At 47.2% G+C, this 17,395-nt stretch overlaps 1 protein-coding gene across 2 annotated transcripts in view; it reads left to right on the top strand.

The window, feature by feature from the left end:
- Positions 1 to 11,008, top strand: part of LOC311220906 (AN1-type zinc finger protein 5-like) — a 30,147-nt gene extending 19,139 nt beyond the window's left edge. For both annotated transcript variants that reach the window (XM_084304548.1, XM_084304547.1), the window contains exons 5-6: positions 7,786 to 7,911; positions 8,193 to 11,008. In XM_084304548.1, the coding sequence (XP_084160674.1) occupies positions 7,786 to 7,911; positions 8,193 to 8,341 (275 nt within the window). In that variant the 3' untranslated portion in view covers positions 8,342 to 11,008. The remainder of the gene's footprint in view (positions 1 to 7,785; positions 7,912 to 8,192) is intronic.
- The last annotated feature ends 6,387 nt before the right edge of the window (positions 11,009 to 17,395 follow it).

Below are 17,395 nucleotides of genomic sequence, written 5' to 3'. Positions count from 1 at the left end.
GTGGATGGAGCGGGAGTGCAGGTGGTGTTTTCGTCCATCCCTATGGTGGCAGGGAGGGGTTCAGAGAGGACACGGAAAGCCCACCTGTTAAACACGTGGCTCCGGGACTGGTGCTAACGCAGAAATCTTGGGTTTTTTGATCATGGGGCACTTTACTCAGCACCTGGCCTGATGGCCGCAGACGGGTCCCTATCTTTTAGGGGAAAAAGGATCCTGGGCCAGGAGCTGGCAGGGCTCATTGAGAGGGCTTTAAACTAGGTAGGAAGGGGGATGGGGCTGAGGCTAGGATTGTTGGAGCTGTGCCAGGGGGAACAATGGCAAGGCTGGAGGATAAGGCAATGGCCCAGCTGAAGTGCATCTACACCAATGCACGCAGCATGGGTAACAAACAGGAGGAGCTGGAAGCCATCGTGCGGCAGGCAGGCTACGACTTGGTTGCCATCACGGAGACGTGGTGGGACCAGTCTCATGACTGGAGTGCTGCAATGCCTGGCTATAAGCTCTATAGAAGGGACAGGCAGCATAGAAGGGGTGGTGGTGTGGCTCTCTATATTAGAGAGTCTTTCGAGGTTGTAGAACTCGAGGTTGGGAATGAGAAGGTCGAGTCCCTTTGGGTTAGGATCGGCAGGGACAACAAGGCTAGTGTCCTGGTCGGGGTCTGCTATAGACCGCCGAACCAGGATGAGGAGACGGATGAGGAATTCTACAGGCAGCTGACAGAGGTTGCAAAATCGTCAGGTCTTGTACTCGTGGGGGACTTCAACTTCCCTGACATATCCTGGAAGCACAACACAGCCCTGAGAAAGCAGTCTAGGAGGTTTCTGGAGAGCGTGGAAGATAGCTTCCTGACGCAGCTGGTTAGTGAGCCTACCAGGGGTGGCACCCCGCTAGACCTTCTCTTCACAAACAGAGAAGGACTGGTGGAGGACGTGATTGTCGGGAGCTGTCTTGGGCAGAGTGACCATGCAATGGTGGAGTTCACTATTCTTGGCGAGGCCAGGAAGGGGACCAGTAAAACCGCTGTATTGGACTTTCGGAGGGCTGACTTTGAGCTGCTCAGGACACTAGTTGGTGGAGTCCCTTGGGAGGCGGTTCTGAAGGCAGAGGGGTCCAGGAAGGCTGGGCGCTCTTCAAGAGGGAAATCTTAATGGCGCAGGAACGGTCTGCCTCCACGTGCCCAAAGACGAGCTGGCGGGGAAGAAGACCGGCCTGGCTCAACAGAGAATTGTGGCTTGATCTTAGGAGGAAAAAAAGGGTTTATAAGCTTTGGAAAAGTGGGCAGGCCACTAAGGAGGACTTTAAAGAAGTAGCGAGGCTGTGCAGGGACAAAATTAGGAAGGCCAAAGCTCATCTGGAGCTCAATCTGGCTACTGCCGTTAAAGATAACAAAAAACATTTCTATAAATACATCAACACAAAAAGGAGGACTAAGGAGAATCTCCATCCTTTACTGGATGCGGGGGGAAACTTAGTTACAAGAGATGAGGAAAAGGCGGAGGTGCTCAATGCCTTCTTTGCCTCAGTCTTTAGCGGCAATACCGGATGTTCTCTGGATACTCAGTACCCTGAGCTGGTGGAAGGGGATGGGGAGCAGGATGTGGCCCTCATTATCCATGAAGAACTGGTTGGTGACCTGCTACGGCACTTAGATGTGCACAAGTCGATGGGGCCGGATGGGATCCACCCAAGGGTACTGAGGGAACTGGCAGAGGAGCTGGCCAAGCCACTATCCATCATTTATCAGCAGTCCTGGCTATCGGGGGAGGTCCCAATCGACTGGCGGGTAGCAAACGTGATGCCCATCTACAAGAAGGGCCGGAGGGCAGACCCGGGAAACTACAGGCCTGTCAGTTTGACCTCAGTGCCAGGGAAGCTCATGGAGCAGATCCTCCTGAGAGTCATCATGCAGCACTTGCAGGGGAAGCAGGCGATCAGGCCCAGTCAGCATGGCTTTATGAAAGGCAGGTCATGCCTGACGAACCTGATCTCCTTCTATGACAGAGTGACGCGCTGGGTGGATGAGGGAAAGGCTGTGGATGTGGTCTACCTTGACTTCAGCAAGGCTTTTGACACCGTCTCCCACAGCATTCTCCTCAAGAAACTGGCTGCTCTTGGCTTGGACTGGCGCACGCTTCGTTGGGTTAGAAACTGGCTGGATAGCCGGGCCCAAAGAGTCGTGGTGAATGGAGCCAAGTCCAGTTGGAGGCCAGTCACTAGTGGCGTCCCCCAGGGCTCGGTGCTGGGGCCGGTCCTCTTTAATATCTTGATCGATGATCTGGACGAGGGCATCGAGTGCACCCTCAGTAAGTTTGCAGATGAAGTTAGGTGCGTGTGTCCATCTGCTTGAGGGTAGGAAAGCTCTGCAGGAGGATCTGGATAGGCTGCACCGATGGGCTGAGGTCAACTGCATGAAGTTCAACAAGGCCAAGTGCCGGGTCCTGCACCTGGGGCGCAATAACCCCAAGCAGAGCTACAGGCTGGGAGAGGAACAGTTGGAAAGCTGCCTGGCGGAGAAGGACCTGGGAGTATTGGTGGATAGTCGGCTGAATATGAGCCAGCAGTGTGCTCAGGTGGCCAAGAAGGCCAACGGCATCCTGGCTTGTATCAGGAACAGCGTGACCAGCAGGGCTAGGGAGGTGATCGTCCCCCTGTACTCAGCTCTGGTGAGGCCGCACCTCGAGTACTGTGTTCAGTTTTGGGCCCCTCGCTACAAGAAGGATATCGAGGTGCTTGAGCGGGTGCAGAGAAGGGCAACGAAAGCTGGTGAGGGGCCTGGAGAACAAGTCCTACGAGGAGCGGCTGAGGGAGCTGGGCTTGTTCAGCCTGGAGAAGAGGAGGCTCAGGGGTGACCTTATCGCTCTTTATAGGTACCTCAAGGGAGGCTGTAGCGAGGTGGGGGTTGGCCTGTTCTCCCACGTGCCTGGTGACAGGACGAGGGGGAATGGGCTTAAGTTGAGCCAGGGGAGTTTTAGGTTAGATGTTAGGAAGAACTTCTTCACTGAAAGGGTTGTGAGGCACTGGAACAGGCTGCCCAGGGAAGTGGTGGAGTCACCATCCCTGGAAGTCTTCAAAAGACGTTTAGATGTAGAGCTTAGGGAAATGGTTTAGTGGGGACTGTTAGCGTTAGGTCAGAGGTTGGACTCGATGACCTTGAGGTTTCTTCCAACCTAGAAAATTCTGTGATTCTGTGATACGAATTGTTAAAACATTCCTCACACATGTGTAACCCATATATTGCTATTTCTAATTCTGAATAACGGGTTTCCTCTTCTCTCTAAGATTAGTCAATTGTTTAGAAAGTTTACCCGGGAATCTGTCCAGAAACAGTCTTGTGGTGGGTGGCAAGGTGTGTGGGAGGATATAGGCAGGTACCTGTCACAGGTGTCTTCTCCAATAGTTTTGAACTTCACCCCTGAGCAAATGCAAAATCCTAAAAACCTGGTAGAACGTTTGAGAGTTGTATGTCCTGACCCTGATAATGCCAGAGAACGACAGCTTGCAGCGTTGTGCTGGGTCCTGGCTTACTCATATCAAACACTGTTTAACCTCATCCAGCATCTTGAAGAGAGGGAGGAAGTCTCTGAGTCTGATGACCAGATAACACATGCTGTGGCTGACCCAGAGGACCAACCGACTATGGTATCAGTTGCCCCCATAGTCAAGTCGAAACAATGGAAACAGAAGTCAGCTCGTTTGGTAAGGGAAGAAGCCTCTCCTAAGAAGGAGGGAGAAGAGGAAAAGGCAGGCACCTCTAAAGCAGAGCCATCATAAAAACAGCAGGAAGAAGAGACGGAAATCATAAAGGAATCAGAAACCACTCGATCCCTATCCCTGAGTGAGTTGCGAGAAATACGAAAGGATTATGGTCGATGTCCAGGTGAACACATCTTCACCTGGCTGCTTCGATGCTGGGATGCTGGGGCCAATAGCCAACAATTACAAGGCAATGAAGCCAAGCAGCTGGGATCCCTCTCTAGAGAAAGGGCGATAGACAGAGTAATTGGGAGAGAGGCAAAGGTTCTCAGCCTCTGGAGGCAACTCCTGGCAGCTGTGAAAGAAAGATATCCCCACAAGGAAGATATTGTATATCAGTTACGCAAGTGGACCACCATGGAGGAAGTTCAAGAGCACCTGCGGGAATTAGCTGTGCGGGAGATGATTTATAGTGATTTGGACAATGCCCAGACACCTCAAGATCCCGATGAAGTCCAGTGCACAACATCCATGTGGCGTAAATTTGTGCGGAGTGCACCATCAGCACATGCCAGTACACTGACAGTAATTAACTGGGATGAGGGGATGGGACCAACAGTGTATAATCTGTCCTGCCAGCTTCAAAAATATGGAGACAGTCTCTCTGCTCTGCTACAGTCCTGTGTCTCAGCTGTGGAGAAACTGTCTGAAAGACTTGACTACCTCGTAGAACGAGCATATTCCCCATATTCCCCCTCATCTAGACGGAGTGATACTTCAGCCACTAAGAATCAGCATTCGCCTGCTCAAGAGAGAGAGTACCCAAGATGTACACCACGTGGCACCTTGTGGTTTTATCTGCGTGACCATGGGGAAGATATGAGGAAATGGGATGGTGTACCTACTTCAACCCTAGCTGCTCGGGTACGTGAACTGAAAGGAAATACAGTAGCAAGAAGAGGGGCTCCTAAGAAAAATGCTGCTCCAGTTTCTATTGGACAGTTCCCCAGAGGCAGTAGAAGAGCTGATGTTATTCTTGACCCTGATGAAGGGACCTCTGCTTCTCATTTGCAAGAATTAAGTGGCAGACACTCCAACCAGGACTAGAGGGGCCCTGCCTCTGGCCAGGTAGAGGAGAGGGATAACCGGATTTATTGGACTGTGTGGATCCAATGGCCTGGCACATCAGAAGCACAAGAATACAAAGCTCTAGTGGACACTGGCGCACAATGTACCTTAATGCCATCAGGCTACCAAGGGACAGAACTCATCTATATCTCTGGAGTGACAGTGGGATCCCAACAATTAACTGTACTGGAAGCTGAAGTGAGTCTAACTGGGAATGAGTGGCAAAAGCATCCCATTGTGACTGGCCCAGAGGCTCCGTGCATCCTTGGCATAGACTACCTCAAGAGAGGGTACTTCAAGGATCCAAAAGGATACCGGTGGGCTTTTGGCATAGCTGTTTTGAGCACAGAGAAGATTAGGCAGCTGTCTACCCTGCCTGGCCTTTCAGAAGACCCTTCCGTTGTAGGATTGCTGAAGCTTGAAGAACAGCAGGTACCAATTGCTACTACAATGGTGCACTGACGGCAATATCGCACCAACAAAGACTCCCTGATTCCCACCCATGAGTTGGTTCACCGGCTGGAGAGTCAAGGAGTGATCAGCAAGAATCACTCACCCTTTAATAGTCTTATATGGCCAGTGCGAAAGTCTAATGGCAAGTGGAGGCTAACAGTGGACTATTGTGGCCTGAATGAATTCATGCCACTGTTGAGTGCTGCAGTGCCAGACATGCTAGAACTTCAGTACGAACTGGAATCGAAGGCAGCCAAGTGGTATGCCACAATTGATGTCGCTAATGCATTTTTCTCCATCCCTTTGGCAGCAGCATGCAGGCCGCAGTTTGCTTTCACTTGGAGGGGCATCCAATACACCTGGAATCGGCTGCCCCAGGAGTGGAAACACAGCCCTACTATTTGCCATGGACTGATCCAGTCTGTACTGGAGCAAGGGGGAGCTCCTGAGCACCAGCAGTACGTTGATGACATCCTCGTGTGGGGCAGCGCAGCAGCAGAAGTTTTTGAGAAAGGGAAGAAAGTAATCCAAATTCTCCTGAAAGCTTGTTTTGCCATTAAACAGAGTAAGGTCGAGGGGTCTGCACAGGAAATCCAGTTCTTGGGGGTAAAATGGCAGGATGGACGTCGCCATATTCCAATGGATGTGATCAATAAAATAATGGCAATGTCTCCGACAACTAGCAAAAAAGAAACGCAAGCTTTCCTAGGCCTTGTGGGATTCTGGAGAATGCATGTTCCAGGCTATAGTCAGCTTGCGAGTCCTCTATATCGAGTGACTCGAAAGAGAAACTATTTTGAGTGGGGCCCCGAGCAACAACAGGCATTTGAACAAATCAAACAAGAAATAGCTCATGCAGTAGCCCTTGGGCCTGTCCGTACCGGACCAGCTGTGCAAAACATACATTACACTGCAGCTGGGGAGCATGGCCTCACCTGGAGCCTCTGGCAGAAAACCCCAGAAGAAACTTGAGGTCGACCTCTGGGTTTCTGGAGCCGGGGCTACTGAGGATCAGAAACCAAAGCTAATTACATCCCCCCACTGCAAATATAGTGGCAGAGTAACTCAGTACTATGACTAACACATTACTATTGAATACTACTGTATTACTATATTACAGTACTATGACTAACACATTACTGTTAATGTTATTTGTTTCTAAAATATGTTCCTTTTAACTGTATTCTCCACAGGTATCCCCTCTGTTCAATATCTTGACTGTGCCAATGTTATTGTTTTGAAATAAATTTAAGCTTGATCAAACTTACTGCACCCTCAGTAAGTTTGCAGATGACACCAAGTTATGTGTGTGTGTCGATCTGCTCGAGGGTAGGAAGGCTCTGCAGGAGGATCTGGATAGGCTGGACCAATGGGCTGAGGCAGGCCAACTGTATGAAGTTCAACAAGGCCAAGTGCCGGGTCCTGCACCTGGGGTACAGCAACCCCAAGCAGAGCTACAGGCTGGGAGATGAGTGGTCGGAAAGCTGCCATGCGGAGAAGGACCTGGGAGTATTGGTGGATAGTCGGCTGAATATGAGCCAGCAGTGTGCTCAGGTGGCCAAGAAGGCCAACGGCATCCGGGCTTGTATAAGAAGCAGTGTGGCCAGCAGGGCTAGGGAAGTGATTGTCCCCCTGTACTCGGCTCTGGTGAGGCTGCACCTCGAGTACTGTGTTCGGTTTTGGGCCCCTCGCTACAAGAAGGACATGGAGGTACTCAAGCGAGTCCAGAGAAGGGCGACAAAGCTGGTGAAGGGGTCTGGAGAACAAGTCCTACGAGGAGCGGCTGAGGGAGCTGGGCTTGTTCAGCCTGGAGAAGAGGAGGCTCAGGGACGACCTTATTGCTCTCTACAGGTACCTTAAAGGAGGCTGTAGCGAGGTGGGGGTTGGTCTATTTTCCCACGTGCCTGGTGACAGGACGAGGGAGAATGGGCTAAAGTTGTGCCAGGGGTGTTTTAGGTTGGATATTAGGAAGAACTTCTTTACTGAGAGGGTTGTGAGGCATTGGAATGGGCTGCCCAGGGAAGTGGTGGAGTCACCATCCCTGGAGGTCTTTAAAAGACATTTAGATGTTGAACTTAGTGATATGGTTTAGTGGAGGACTTGTTAGTGTTAGGTCAGAGGTTGGACTCGATGATCTTGATGTCTCTTCCAACCTAGACAATTCTGTGATTCTGTGATATGATTTTTAGTTTTGTGTGTACATGGAACTTCTAGAGCACTTTCTAAGTGTTTACACCTATGTCAACGTATACAGGAGATAACAGCTAGGTATCTTGTATTTTTTAGATGATGGAACAGTAAGGAAAATATGATTGTCTTCTGTAGAGCTAAAAAGGAAGTTAGTAGAATACCTGTTCTATATAGTACTTTAGATAATATAAAACCCTGAAGTTTATTAAGGATTAATTTCCCTCTACTAAATATATGTTTGCTACTGAATAGCTAGTGAAGTCAAGAAAAGGAGAAAAACAGAACACCAAAAACCTTTATTTCTTTTGCTTGCTTTAACAGTTATTACTCAACCAAGTCCATCGGTTTCCCAGAGTAGTAATTCACAGAGTGAAGAGAGAGCTTCTGAACTTCCCAAACCAAAGAAGAACAGATGTTTCATGTGCAGAAAGAAGGTTGGCCTTACAGGTATGAGAGCACTTTGTCAATGTTGAACAGAGCTATATGATTAGTTGTCTCTTACTAGATTGTTTGTTGAAATATCTTCAGACGTTAAACTTGCTTGCTGCTTCAAAATCCGTAACATTAGACTACTTAATAGAGCTGATAATTTGGAAATACTCATTTTGCTTACTCTTAGATGCATGTATCCCCCTTTGTGTTAACTAAGCCCTTAATTTACAGCTTGCTTAAAATCTGAAGCTTTCTAGTGATGTTTTTTTTTTTTTCTTTTCATTTTCTTTGTACAGGATTTGACTGCCGATGTGGAAACTTATTTTGTGGACTTCACCGTTATTCTGACAAGCATAACTGCCCATATGATTACAAAGCAGAAGCTGCAGCAAAAATCAGGAAAGAGAACCCAGTTGTGGTGGCTGAAAAAATCCAGAGAATATAAACTAACCTATTTATGAAAAGACTGTTTAATTTTAATATATCCTAGGAAAACATTAAAGAGCAGATGCATGGCCATTTTCCTTTGTTCTACCAACTCTTACTTTTAGTCTTGTCTGTCTTAATAATATTTCAGAATGTTTAGGTGTTTGTTACAGGGAGAATTGGATAGATAAAGCCCTTGGAAATATTTATGCCCTCCTCAGAGTATAATTGGATGATCAGAATTGGCACAGAAATAGACATGCACAGAGGATATGTGCCAAACAGATGTCTACTATGTGAATGCTTGCAGCAGATCTGCCTTTTAAGATGTTTGAGGTGTATAGCACTAGCCAAAGGTTATGTGCCTGTTTGAGAGAAGGGTTAGAAAGGTTGGCAGTCTACTTCTATCACTGAAGATCATAGAAACACAAGGTTGGAAAGGACCTACTTTCATCTACTCCAACTGTCCTCCTATCACCAATACTACCCATTAAACTACTAAATCATATCTCTTAGCACCTCATCCAGGTGCTTCTTGAACACTGTAAGGGACAGTGACTCCACCACCTCCCTGGGCAGGCTGTTCCAGTGCCTGACCACTCTGAGAGAAAAAGTTTTTCCTGATATCTAATCTAAATCTTCCCTGGCACAACTTGTGGCCATTTCCTCAAGTCCTATCATTAGTTATCTGGGAGAAGAGGCTGACCCCCTCCTCATCACAACCTCCATTCAGGAAGTTGTAGAGTGCAATGAGGTCTCCCCTGGGTCTCCTCTTTGCCAGACTAAACAATCCCAGCTCCCTCAGACGCTCTTCATAAGACTTGTGCTCCAGACCCCTCACCAGTTTTGTTGCCTTTCTCTGGACATGTTCTAGGGCCTCAATGTCCTTTTTGTAGTGAGGGGCCCAAAACTGAACACTACTCGAGGTGCAGCCTCACCAGAGTTGAGTACAGGGGGATGATCACCTGCCTGCTCCTGCTGGCTATGCTATTTCTAATACAGGCCAGGATGCCATTGGCCTTCTTTTGGCCACCTGGGCACACTGCTGGCTCATGTTCAGCCGAACATCGATCAAAACTCCCAGGTCCTTTTCCACTGCACAGCTTTCAAGCCACTCTGCCCTAAGCCTGTAGCATTGCATGGGGTTATTGTGGTCAAAGTGCAGGACCTGGCACTTGGCCTTGTTGAACCTCATCCCATTTGCCTCAGCCCAGCAATCCAGCCTATACAGATCCCTCTGAAGGGCCACCCTACCCTCAGGCAGATCGACACTACCTCTCAACTTGGTGTCATCTGCAAACTTACTGAGGGTGCCTTTAAGATTTCCATCTTGAGGAGTGTCCAGGCTTCCTGGACCCCTTTGCCCTGAAGTAGTGACTCCCAAGGGACCCCTGCAACAAGTGTCCTGAACAGGTCAAAGTCCACCCTCCGGAAGTTCAAGATAGCAGTTTTGCTAGTTACCCTTCTGACATCACCAAGAATAGAGAACTCTACAATTTCATGGTCACTCTGCCCAAGACAGTCCCCAACTTTCATATCTCCCACCAGTCCTTCTCTGTTAGTGAAGAGCAGGTCTAGCGGGGCACCTCCCCGGTAGGCTCTTGTACCAGCTGTGTCAGGAAGCTATCTTCCACATACTCTAGAAACCTCCTGGACTGCTTCCTCTGCTAAGGAAAAGATCTCATTCTAATTTTAATTTCCATAGTCCGTTATTTTCCAGCAGAACATAAGCCATGTGGGTCTGTCTGCCTTTCAAGTAAGATGAGTGTTGGTGCTGTATTTAAGAAAAAGTCATTTAACAATTAATGGGGAAAATGGAAAAAAATAGATATGTATGAGAAGAAAACCATTTTGGAACAGATTATGTTAACCTAATTTCAGGATTCTAAAGTTTCCAGAGGAAATGTCCTGTTAAAAACTTAAGAACTGGCCTGCAACAGTTCTCTGCTTTTCCTTTCAAGGCTAAAAATGTTGTGTAGCACAATATTGTAAAATTGGCTTACCAAAAAGAAAAGCTGTGTTTCTTAGACATACCATAACAGCTCTATCAAGTGACATATGTGTAAGTTGCAGAAGTATTTGAACAGTTTATTATTCATGAATTACTTGAATTCAGTATGTTCTGGGTTAAAAAGAATATTAGGAGCTTTAAATATATATATATTATTAATGTAATAATTGCACGTGCAACAATTGTTGGGTATAGAAAACCATACCCAACATGGCTGCTGTAGACTTAAGTGGGAGCTGGAACCACTCTTGGAGGGCCGCTTTATCATTTTAAATTATATTTGAGTGTAGGACTAATGTTCTTGGGTGTATTGCATGGGCTATATTATCTACAGCACTGTACAATAACTAGAAAAGGCAGTATAGTGCATTGATGCTTGTCTGGTAATATCACTTCTGTGTTATAATGTGAGGTTTTTTGTGTTGTATGGAACTTGTGTTTTTTATGAACAAGTATAGTTTAGACTAGTGTTGTGGTAATGTCTGTTCTCATCTGTAAATAGTTGTGTATGCACACAAAATTATACTTCTGACTTCTATTGCAGTGTTTACTCTTAGCTTTTAGTTCAATATTAAAAGCATCAGGCTCTTACTTTAACTTTGTTCTTCCAATTTAGTTATTAGATATGCAAACGTACAGATAACTCATGTTTATATATTGCACATAATCGTGCTACCCAGCATCTGTGATCTGTTGTATTATGTAAATAATAAAAATTATGTACAGAAGGAAATACTTCTTTTTGTGATAGTTCATTGGTTTTAGTTATTGTAACCTGAAAGTGGCCCTGTGGATATTAGGGTACAAAGCTAGTAGTACTAGCTGTACTACTTTGGACTTTTTGGAACAGGCTGCCTAGGGAAGTGGTGGAGTCACCATCCCTGGAAGTCTTTAAAAGACGTTTAGATGTAGAGCTTAGGGATATGGTTTAGTGGGGACTGTTAGCGTTATGTCAGAGGTTGGACTCGATGATCTTGAGGTCTCTTCCAACCTAGAAATTCTGTGATTCTGTGATACTAGTACTAGGTTTGTATGTCTCTTTAAAACCTAAGAGCACATTGAAACTGGATATTTGAGGAAACTGTAATAAATGGCTCAGTCGTCAAAATAGGACTATAATCAAAGTTTACAATTTATTAAAGGAATAGAGGTAAGCAAACAGTGCTGAGTGCGCTGGGAGTCTCTGCTCCACCAAGACGCACACCAGTTACATCAAGCAGCTGATTTTTATGCTCCTAGGCTAATACATATTCATTACTACTTCTAAAAAAAAACAGGGTTATTATAATTAGTTTCCGGAATCCAAACCCTCCTACTGGAGCATGCGTATCAGTCTCCAGTGGTCCCTCTGGGGGTCTCTCATGCTGAAGGCTCATAGTCTTCCTCCCTCTTGTCCTTCTCCAACTTGTCCAACTTGGCTGTATGTCAGAGACTTGTGCAGCGTCCCCTGCAAGCTTTGTCTTTTAGTCGTTCTTCAGCTTTCCCCTTCTCCTTAATCTTCTGGCCAGATATCAGAGACTTGCATAGTGTCCCATGCAATAGTCATAATAGTTAGTTATTCTGAACCCCCCCCAGATATCAGAGACTTCAAGGAAAGCCTACAAATACATTTCCCTTCAAGCTCTCTATTGACACGAATTGCTAAAACATTCCTTTGCAAGATACAAGAACTATATACATTAACCACTCTGTTTTTCTTAGACTTGTGGTTATACAAGGGTATGTAAGACAGAAGGTCACATTCATCATACCATGTGGCCCTAGCATTGTTCCATACTGACACGAATCAGATGAACACATTTCACAATCCCCCATCTCCTTTTTCATGGTATTGATTCGTGTTTTCCTTTCCAATCAAGTCAATACTTGCCAAATTGATACCAATTTTTGATCTTTGTTTGTTTTTATTATCATCAGGGAATGGGTTTTCACTTTCCCTGGTTCTGGGTCAACGGGTACCGCAGATATTTGCATTCCTTGTATAACCGAGTGTATTAGTCTGGTAATACAGGGTATTAAACATGGAATTATTAACAATCCTCCACATATCCCCAATACAACCATCCTTCTTTTAGCAAACCAATCACCGCCTATAAAGCCCCCTCCCATAATCCTCTTAGATCGATTCCATTCCAAGTCTGAACTGGGACATGTGCAATTTTCTTCATTTCTTTTACAAGTTCATTTACAGCTTTTCTTTCTATTGTGGTTTAACCCAGTTGGCAGCTAAACACCGCACGGCCGTTCACTCACCTCCCCCCCCCTCTGGGATGGGAGAGAAATGGGAAAGTGAAGCCTATGAGTTGAGATAAAGACAAGAAAATAATAATGACAATAATGACAATAATGATGATAATAGTACTACTAGTAATGTGTACGAAACAAGTGATGCACAATGCAATTGCTCACCACCCGCTGACCGATGCCCAGCCTAACCCCGAGCAGTCTGGCCCTCCTCCCAGCTCTTGCTGCACCCCCAGCCTGCCTGCTGGCAGGACAGAGTGAGAAGCTGAAATGTCCTTGTTATCAACACTCTTCTTATCCTAATCCAAAACATAGCACCCTACCAGCTACTAGGAGGAAAATTAACTCTATCCTAACTGAAATCAGGACATCCACCTACTCCACTGTGGCCTCCTCCACAGGACTCAGCATGGAAATCTGCTCCAATGTGGTAAACCATGGGCTGCAGGGGGACAACTTGCTCCATCCTGGTCCTCTCCACAGGCCTCAGGGGAACTTCTGCTAAGGTGCCTGGAGCACCTCCTCCCCCTCCTTCTTCATCGACCCTGGTGTCTGCAGGATTGTCTTTGTATTTTTTCACTCCTCTCTTCCAGCTGCTGTTGCACAGTTTTTCTCCTTTCTTAAATATGCTCTCATAGAGGCGTAATCAGTGTCACTTATTAGCTCGGCTCTGGACAGCAGCGAGTCCCTTTTGGAACCAGCTTTTTTCTAACATGAGGCAGCTTCTGGACTCTTTCACAGAGGCCACCCCTGCAGCCCCACCAGCTAACAAAAGCTTGCCTCATAAGCAAGCCACATAACCTTGCCAAATAAGCATAGCATGAGAGGTTGCTGAAGAAGGGAGTCTTATGTTGGCGGGACAGCCCTGTTTTGGCAGCAGAACAGAATCTTGAGGGCCACGGTGCCCAGAAACCTTTTGCTTCATTATGTGTAAAACGAATATTAGAGTTCACACCCCTGAATATGATAATGAGCTTAAAGAAGTACGTGCTCAACATATACAACTATAGTATGCAACTCTTCACCCAAATCATGCTAAACGTCACCCCAGGGAGGGAATAGATAAGGTTAAGATATAAAAGAGTATTATTAGTTAGTAAGCTTTGCGCCTATACCCTTTGGTGGGAGATACCCGGGACAGCATTTTGCTAACACTATTATCATATATTAGTGCTATTGCAGTAGGTGTATGTATCAATGGCAATCAGAATCTGTTACATGTGTCTCCTTATTAAATACGTTTGTGTGAAACTCTCTCAGTGAAAGCTCCTAACAGGGCTCTGAAACTGGCAAACACTGGATTCTGCAGTGTCCTTTAACGCAAAAGACAGGCCATTGGATCCACACAGTCCAGTAAATCCAGTTGTCCCTTTCCTCTGCCTGGCCAGAGGCAGGGCCCCTCTAGTCCTAGTTGGAGTATCTATCACTTAATTCCTGCAAATGTGAAGCAGAGGTCCCTTCATCAGGGTCATGAGGAACATCAACCCTTCTACTCCCTCTGAAGGACTGTCCAACAGAAACCAGAGCAGTAATTTTCCTAGGAGACCCCTTTTTTGCTGCTGTATTTCCTTCCAGTTCACATACCAGAGCACCTAGGGTCAATGTAGGTTTGCCATCCCATTTCTTCATGTCTTCTCTGTGATCATAGATTCATAGAATCATTAAGGTTGGAAAAAACCTCCAAGATCATCTGGTCCAAACATCCCCCTACCACCAATGTCACCCACTAAACCATGTCCCTAAGCACCAAGTCCAACCTTTCCTTAAACGCTCCCAGGGACGGTGAGTCCACCACCTCCCTGGGCAGGTTGTCCCAGTGCCTGACTACTCTTTCTGAGAAGAAATGTCTCTTAATTTCCAACCTAAACCTCCCCTGGTGCAACTTGAGGCCATTCCCTCTAGTCCTATTGCCAGTTATCTGCAAGAAGAGGCTGACCCCCAGCTCCCCACAACTTCCTTTCAGGTAGCTGTAGGGAGCAATAAGGTCTCCCCTGAGCCTTCGCATCTCCAGACTAAACAACCCCAGGTCCCTCAGCCACTCCTCATAGGACTTGTGTTCCAGACCCTTCACCAGCTTCGTAGCCCTTCTCTGGACACCTTCCAGGGCCTCGATGTTCTTGCAGTGAGGGGCCCAAAACTGAACACAGTACTCGAGGTATGGCCTCACTAGAGCTGAGTACAGGGGGATGATCACCTCCCTGGTCCTGCTGGCTACACTGTTCCTGATACAAGCCAAGATGCTGTTGGCCTTCTTTTGGCCACCTGGGCGCACTGCCAGCTCATGTTCAGGCAAGCATCAATCAGCACCCCTGGATCCTTTTCCTCTGCACAGCTTTCCAGCCACTCTGCCCCAGGCCTGTAGCGCTGCATGGGGTTGTTGTGGCCAAAGTGTAGGACCCGGCACTTAGCCATGTTGAACCTCATCCCACTGGCCTCTGCCCATCGACCCAACCTGTCCAGGTCCCTCTGCAGGGCCTTTCCGCCCTCCGGCAGACTGACACTTCCCCCCAACTTTGTGTCGTATGCAAACTTACTGACGGTGCACTCAATTCCCTCATCCAAATCATCAATAAAGATATTAAAGAGGATGGTCCCCAACACCAACCCCTGGGGAACACTACTCCTGACCGGTCACCAGCTGGATTTCATTCTGTTCAGCACTACTCTGGGCCCAGCCGCCCAGCCAGTTTTTAACCCAGCAAAAAGTGTACTTGTCTAAGACATGGGATGCATAAAACCATAGGATGCCACGTGCTGTGTGTCCCAGGTACTCTCTCCCTCGAGCAGGAAAATGCTGACTCAGTAGCTGATATATTGCTCCATCTGGGTAAGGAGGAAGATATATGTTCTTCAAGGTGATGGACCTGTTGGGACAATTTCTCCACAGCCGAGATGCAGGCCCATAGTGGGACAGAGACGTTTTCATCATATTGCTGGAGTTGGCTGGACACAAAACTGTTGGCCACAACCTCTCCAATTCATCGCTGCCAGCATGCTGGCATGTGATGATGGTGCGCTCTGTACAAACTTCTGCCACGTGGATTGCATACACTGGACTTCATGGGGATCTTTGGGTGTATGGTCATTGTCTAAATCACTATAAACCATCTCCAGCATGGCTAATTCCCTCAGGTGCTGGAGAACTTTCTCCATGGTGGTCCATTTGCCTAGTTGATAAACACCATCTTCCTTGAAGGGATACCTTTCCTTCACACCTGCCAGGAGTTGCCTCCAGAGGCTGAGAACCCGTGCCTCTCTCCTTCTCTCTCTATCAGTGACCCTTTCTCTAGAGAGGGATCCCAGCTGCTTGGCCCTCTGGTTTAGCCACAGTGTTTGTTATCTGGTCATCAATGCAGAGACCTCCTCCTCCCCTTGAGGGTGCTGGGTAGTGCTAACTACCCTTTGATAGGCGCAAGCCAGACCCCAGCACAGTGCTGCAAGCTGGAGTTCACTGGCATTACCAGGGTCAGGGCATACTTCTTTCAAATATTCTATCAAAACAACTCATGGGTTGAGATAAGGATAATTTAATTAAAGGGAAAAGGAAGAGGAAAAACAAACAAACAAAAAAAAAAAACCAACAACAACAAGCAAAGGCCACACGGAAGCACAGAGAGAGAGAGAGAGAGAGAGAAAATTATTCTCTACTTCCCATAAACGAGTGATGTTTGGCCCCTTCCCGGGAAGCAGGGCCTTAACATGCATAGCAGTTACTTGGGAGGAGTGACCTCTTTGTAACAATAGCCCCCCCCCCCCCCAACCACTCCTTCTCCTTTCCCACTTTTTATTGCTGAGTGTGACATATGGCATGGAATATCCCTTTGGTTGGTTTAGGTCAGCTGCCCTGGTGATGTCCCCTCCCCACCTCTTCCCAAACCTCAGACCCCACTGACTCTGGAGGGGTTTGGAGGGTGTCTTGATGCTTTACTAGCATTGCTCAGCAATACACAACACACTGCTATTGATTAAGGAGACATTGGGGAGGCAAGGACAATCCCCAGACAAGGACTGTATATCTCGAAATAAGACACTGGAACTCATGATAAGGAAGCGGCAGACGGACAGAGAAACAAATGTAAGGACTATAAATCTCAAAACTGGACATTGGAATTCAGTATAAAGATACAACAAACGGAAGAATTAGCAACAACCAGCTCTTGCAATTAAGAAACCTGCCAACTCAGCAGATTCCTGGCCAAAGGTGAAAAGTACACTGTGAGGAAGAATCGGGGTCTTCCTCCCAAAGACCACTGCCCACGTCCCAAAGACCCCTGCCCACAATTCTTGGGAGGCTCTACGCAGGCGCAAGGTGCCAAAAGGCTAATTAGCATGAGAAGCGAGGGAAGGCAGGGATAGGTAATGAATATGTATAGGCGCTTGTAGAATATTGATAGATTGATTGTATAAATTCAAGACTGCTCTCCGCTTTGGGTATTCATGTTAGGTGGAGAGATCCCCCGTGCATCCAGTGCTGCAATAAAGAATATACCACTTAAAGGAATTTCGGCTTCAATCTTTGAATCACTATGACACCAGTGCTGTTCTAGCTACAAGTGCAGAGCACAAGACTATATAGGCCACTGCAGGGAAAGTTAACTCCATCTTCATTGGACCCAGTAGATGATATCACTGGGAGCACCTATCCTTTTGGGAGGCCGGCCTGGTGGCAGGAAAGGGTCACCACACGGAGGTGTGGTGACCCTTTCTGACACAACCTAGGGCGAAGCCAGGCCCACAGACAGCATTCGTGCCCCACCGCCTGGCCCTAGCCGTTCACCCGGAAGTGCTTGTGCACTATAGCCCATAGCGGAAGCGGGG

This window comes from Netta rufina (assembly GCF_964035555.1).
Source record: "Netta rufina genome assembly, chromosome: W".
Lineage (NCBI taxonomy): Eukaryota > Metazoa > Chordata > Aves > Anseriformes > Anatidae > Netta > Netta rufina.
This window is presented reverse-complemented; position numbering and strand designations above follow the sequence as displayed.